The 5,894-nt window shown below is 37.5% G+C and overlaps 1 protein-coding gene and 1 non-coding gene across 2 annotated transcripts; one reads left to right on the top strand and one right to left on the bottom strand.

Moving 5' to 3' along the window:
• Positions 1–1,657: 1,657 nt before the first annotated feature.
• Positions 1,658–2,377, bottom strand: LOC101310483. The gene is made up of 3 exons (XR_184004.1): positions 2,316–2,377; positions 2,044–2,203; positions 1,658–1,970 (listed from the first exon to the last, which is right to left on the bottom strand). It is a non-coding gene; the product is annotated as an uncharacterized LOC101310483 (transcript).
• Positions 2,378–3,035: 658 nt separating this feature from the next.
• Positions 3,036–4,147, top strand: LOC101310185. Its single transcript, XM_004290834.1, has 3 exons — positions 3,036–3,307; positions 3,399–3,589; positions 3,761–4,147. Exons 1-3 carry the CDS (start codon positions 3,268–3,270, stop codon positions 3,899–3,901), a joined length of 372 nt encoding a protein of 123 aa, XP_004290882.1. The 5' UTR covers positions 3,036–3,267; the 3' UTR covers positions 3,902–4,147.
• Positions 4,148–5,894: the final 1,747 nt, after the last annotated feature.

The following is a 5,894-nucleotide window of genomic DNA, read 5'->3' as shown; positions in this document are numbered from 1 at the left end:
TGAAATTGTTACCAGAACTGATTATGAGTTTCCTGATCTTAAATGTAAGCTCCTGTTGAAGAATCTTTATCAGGTATATAGTCTCTATCAGTCTAACATAATTCATCCTCTGTGCGCTTAGTTGCTTCAATTGTATGATCTATGTTAATGCTTGTTCAATCCTTGTAGCAAATAAAATTAACTTGCAACAATTCTTAGCAAATGCTTCCCCCAAACTTGAATTATATTTCATGCATCAACTGCTGTATAAATGGGTCAAACATACTCAAATTTCTCTTCCTCTACTTGTTCTTTCCGGCAGGCAATGCGTTTGATTGGGAGAGATCATGGATATATCGCAAATACTATTCAATCACATATACGATTTTCCTGTGGTATTGTAGTGGACCTCGATGCGATGGAGAAAGAAATTGGGAATGGCTTTGCTACATCTCTGAGTTCGGTTCAACAATGACTCCCTTGCAGAAAACCCTTTGAAATGCAAGATGCAGTTGCATTTAATCTCATGTTCAACATGTTTGTAGATGTTGTTGCCATATTCCGAACTCTGGTACTAAAATCAATATCATTTTGCTGCCGTGTTTCAAACTATAGTACTAAAAATATCCATATGCAAATTTGTTTACTAAGCTTGTCATAGTTACTGAATATTTACCTCGTAATCTCATCACACAAGGTCCCGGTACTCTGCTGAAACCGTGACACCAAATACAGACCGTGGTTTATGATCACCAAGTCTCAAGCGATAGGATACAGAGCTAATAAATGTTCCTAGTAACATCCTCAATTTCTGCAAACTCTAAAATTGAAACAAATGAAACAATAGTAACGATGATGGTACAAGACCCCTGTGCGTTTGATGCCAAAGGATCGGAAATAAAGTAAAAAGCCTTCATAAATAAATCGGTTTGAGGTGGATGGCAAGTCTCAGTTCAAAGTTTGGGTGACGGAAACGGCAAGAAGAACCGGGGATGGAATTAATGAAGATGTGAAAGAGTCTCGGTATGAGTTTAGGAGTGAAAGCCCCAAAATCAAATATTTGGGTTATGAACAAATCCTGCAAGGTATGGAATTAAGCATCGGTTGCTTTGATTACCAGTTTGATTCCCCTGTTGATGGAATTTGGTGTTTTAGGTACAAGTCAGCGGTGATGTTCTGCTGAGAATATCCAATCAATACTGGAAGTTGATTGCGGACACTGGTTAATTTGATGGAGAATATGGCAAGGAAGGTATCTCCAGGTATCCGGGGTCCTACTCGTGAGCATGTTCAAGGAGATTTGGGAAGACATAGCCAATGTCAAAAGGTAATGGAACTCACTTTTATACTAGGCATTGTTTGATTATTTGAAGGAACACTTGTGGAGTTTATTTGTATTCAGATACCTACTGATTCCTGTTTCTGTTGCAGAAAATTGGTTATGACAATGCAGCAGCAGTTGCAAAGAAAACCCACAAGGAAGGATCATCTACTTTGAAGGTTTATATAGTGAAACCTAACAACAATGTAACACTCCTGCATTGAATCTTGCTGTGCTAACTAGTGAAGATCGAATGTGATAGTCTCGTGTGACACACACGAATAGGCCTTCATTCGGATGAATATTTCTTTAGAGAAGTTGTGACCTAATGGGAATGCTAATGTCTTGGAGTAGATTGATGTTTAAAACAATGGTTTGATATTTGTGTTCCAATTGACTATTGTATGCTATGTTTGATCTAAACAATTGCAAAATGAAATAAAATTGAGAGGTAGGGAGTAGGGAACATACAACATGGATAATGATATGAAAAGAGATCGAGTTACATATGGATGGATCATTAATTATCTCAAACTAATGCAATACATACATCAATGGAGCTTCATGATTTAGTTGGAAGAGAAGCCGAGAGGTCGACCTTAATACCGCAAGATTTCCATACCAAATGCCGATACCAAGTGATTTGGTCCTTCTCCTGGTTGCTCATTGCCTGCGACAAGTTAACAGAATCAATTAGTGGTAAATCCAATCAGCTAGCAACACAGACTAAGAATAAATTTCACCTCATAGAGCTCCCTAATCAAGGAGCCACACTTAGGATCAGGAAAATCGAAATCAGAACCAGGCATCCACGGAATGTCAGACCCATCTGGATTCGTGTTTGGACGAAGAATAGCTTTCACAGGGAGAGGATACTGCTTCAGAAGCTCATCTTGGCGCTCACTACGCGTCAGGAATATCACTCACAATATTACAATTCAAGTTAAAACTGAACTGGAAAAGACTACGTACAGATCGGAGAAACCAAACATGGATACGAAATTAGATTACTCACTTTTGGGGGGATGGGAAGCTCCTTGACCCATGTATGTAGTTTCGGCTCCTGCAATGCGAGTTAGGGTTCTTCCTTCTGAGAGAGAATTACTTTTGTTTTGTGGTAGAAGCCAGCCGGTCAGTGTCCTTAAATTTTTTGGATTTGGTCCCGTCTTTTTGCTGTAGATTTACAAGAGCCCATATTCAAGTCCTAGAGTTTAGGTCTATTATTCCTCCAACTTATTAAAAGCTAAACTCGTTTGACTCTTAGAAAAATAGATTGATCTGAATGTTGTTAAGATATCAATCTCACATCAAGAATATGAGACTCTGCATGTGGGTTTATAAGAATTTGGGTCTCTCCATCCATTGTCAATTGATTTTTGATATGAACCCAGACTACTTTATCAAATGTAACCTACCTTTTCACGGATACACATTTGTCGATCACCTTTATTTGCCCACCAAAGTGCCCACCTTTTTAATCTATTGACACATGTCAATTTTATTATCAAGAATAAAATTAAACAATTTGAAGAGACATGTGTCAATAGACTAAGAGAGTGGGCACTTTGGTGGACAAATAAAGGTGGTCGGTAAATTTATATCCTTTTTTCACTATCAAATCAAATGGATTGACACACACACACATTCAATAATCTTCTTTTTTTAGAAGAGACACACACCATTCAAAAAAGGAAAAAAGATAGTAATAAGGGCAGCCCACTGAGCCCAGACCACCACATCCAAGTAAAACACAAGCCCAAATATATTATACATATAAATCCCCTTAAACCCTAAACCCTAATCAAGACTGAAATGAGTTTAACCATTTTACCTGTATTTCGAGCACAAGATTGGGGCCTCTAAAAGCAAAAACAGTTATCCCAATAGCATTAAGAACACTAAAAACCGAAGCAATCTTCTCAAAAACCCTAGATCCATCGAGATTAATTGCGGCTATCGGAGTTGATATGGCTGGGGGTGCTCGTTGCCGTGTCCGTTCAGGCGGAGGTTAGTTAATCGATCCCCGGGTTTATCTGACTGAGGTATTTGGGCGTTTTCATATCCTGAATCGAATTGTGTTTTTAATTTGTGTTCACAGGGTTGAGATCGTCCGGAAGAAAATCCACCGGATCAGTAAGTATCAGTGAACATCAAGAGAGCCTTGTGAGGAGATATCCTGGTGCAACTTATATTGTTCTTCGTCCAAGATCAGGATCTGCCGTCAGCGCTTCGCTTCCTGACGATTATCAGTTTGATATGTGCCAGAATATTCTGGATCAGTACTATGATGTACGTCTACTTTATCTTTATGATTTTGTATTTTACTACAAATACTAAGTTCTTCAGTGTGTATGTTCTATTGATTGAATAAAGATGATAGGGGTCTGCCTCATAATGAATCATATGCCTAAATGAAGTAAAACTAACATTGTGAACAATTTTCTGTTTTCTGTCTTGCAGATGAGCCGCTTGTGTGGGAGCGACTTCCCTATGTGTGTAACACGTCGCAGCACTATACTCAAACTTTGTGGTATCGAGGTGCCTGCTGATGATTTAGACAAGAAGGCCTCTACTTCCACCAATGCAGCAGCTCAACTTTGAATCGAAGAATGTCTTTCCCCTCAATGCTTCTCCAGTACGTATAGACGGTTCAGTTAAGAAACATGTGGATGTTGTATTGCTTTTTATCTGATCTTAATTGTTACAGTAAAGTAATGGATATGACAGCACTAGTGGATAAGTGTTTTGAGCTTGTCCAGAGTTCGATCCATTGGTGTTGTACTGAACAACGAAAAGGTATTGTATATGAAAACTAGTGCATGCGAAATTGCAAATAAAATAGAGTGTGAACGAATGTGTCTAGATTAATTTGAACAAGATTATTGGCCAATTACGACGATCCATTTAATTACTACTGATTCTAGATTTGAATCAAAATACCAAGTACAGAAATAGAATCTCATAATACTTGCACAAATCGACTTGCATGGGTACCCTTTGAATCCAATACGAAGTAAAGTGGCTCTGATCGATGTTGTAACATTAGTGGATTCAGGGCTGGCAAATTCTATTTTTCCTCAGGGTTGGTTTACGGTTCAAATTTCAAACCATAAGAACATGCAGAAACATACATACATGTTCATTTGGTTCTCACAGTAAACATCGATCAGTTTATTTAGTTACTTCTCAAGCAGAAAATGGTAAATCATGCCGTAGCTGTGGTCAAAGTAATTATATGATGAAAAATGATTAGATGGCATGGACAAAAACATGTTAAAGCTTTCCCTGGAAAAGTGTAAAGATTGAGATAAAGAGATCATAACTGTGTAGTAGTACCAGCTCCAATTTGGGAAGCACGAATGGTCCATGGCTCCATGCTATGATGATCGTTCTCACCAGATTGGAGTGAAACGAACTTGATGATTGCTCTTTCTTCAGCCTTTTCTGGTTAAAGCCTGGATATCTTAAAGCTGCTTCCCCTTTGTAATTTTCTTTTCTCATAAAGGCTTCCTTTACGGAACTCCTCCTGTTCGTGGATTCTATTCAGGGCTTAAACTTGATATATATATATATATATATGGTTTATAGCCTGTAAACTTAAATTCTCCTAACACATATGTATATTTCTTTTTGCCCTGGCTTGGGGCAAAAAAGATATTTTCATTCCTATTAGGAATACTATACATTTCACATAATTTTATAATATCATTGTTGATCACTGCGTTTAGTACTCCATGATTAAGAGAGCAACTAACTAGGATAACCTCGAAATATTGAAGCTTGAGAAGAAATCTCTACCGGAAGCTTGAGAAAAAATCTCTACCGGAAGCTTTTCCATTCTACTTGAGGAGAAATCTCTATCTTGAAGCTTGAGAAGAAATCTCTACCGGAAGCTTTTCCATTCTCCTAGATACAGGATATATAGCTCTCGATATTAACAATGGAATCCACAAAATTCCATTTTTACCACAGCATAAGTATAAATGTCATAAAGATTTCGCGCCAAGCAAGCGTGGTGATCCAGAAACAATAGATCAACTTGACAAACCTGAACCAAGTGAAAAACACTTTGGTAAGACAAAAATTCAGGTACTTAGTGAAAAACACTGGGTATACAAAATTCTAGAAGAAAATTTTAGTGAAGACCCCTTAAAACTATGGTCAAAAAGTACCAAGATATTGTGCTCTTAAACTTAGAAATCCTGATGTAATCATAAGGGTCAAACCAATGATTTACACAAGACAAGATATTAATGAATTTGACATCCAAATAAAGGAGTTGAAAGAGAAGCATCTCATAGAAGAAACTATGAGTCCACACTCTAGTCCTGCATTCATGGTAAGAAACCATGCAGAGATTAAGAGAGGAAAAGCTCGTATGGTAATAAACTATAAACGCTTAAATGAACAATTAGAGTTCGATGGGTATTTTATTCCACGAAAAGATGTTCTAATCAATCAAACTAAAGGTGCTAGAATCTTTAGTAAATTTGATTGTAAATCAGGATTTTGGCAAATTAAAATTAACAGAGGAGTCAAAACCATTGACTGCGTTTAGTACTCCATGTGGACACTACCACTGGAATGTCATGCC

Source organism: Fragaria vesca, linkage group LG2 (genome assembly GCF_000184155.1).
Source record: "Fragaria vesca subsp. vesca linkage group LG2, FraVesHawaii_1.0, whole genome shotgun sequence".
Lineage (NCBI taxonomy): Eukaryota > Viridiplantae > Streptophyta > Magnoliopsida > Rosales > Rosaceae > Fragaria > Fragaria vesca.
This window is presented reverse-complemented; position numbering and strand designations above follow the sequence as displayed.

Coding starts and splice junctions, on each gene's coding strand:
- LOC101310185 (XM_004290834.1), top strand. CDS start 3,268: ATGGCTGGGGGTGCTCGTTGCCGTGTCCGTTCAGGCGGAG. Junction 3,308..3,398: donor CCGTGTCCGTTCAGGCGGAG/GTTAGTTAATCG, acceptor TTGTGTTCACAG/GGTTGAGATCGTCCGGAAGA. Junction 3,590..3,760: donor TTCTGGATCAGTACTATGAT/GTACGTCTACTT, acceptor TCTGTCTTGCAG/ATGAGCCGCTTGTGTGGGAG.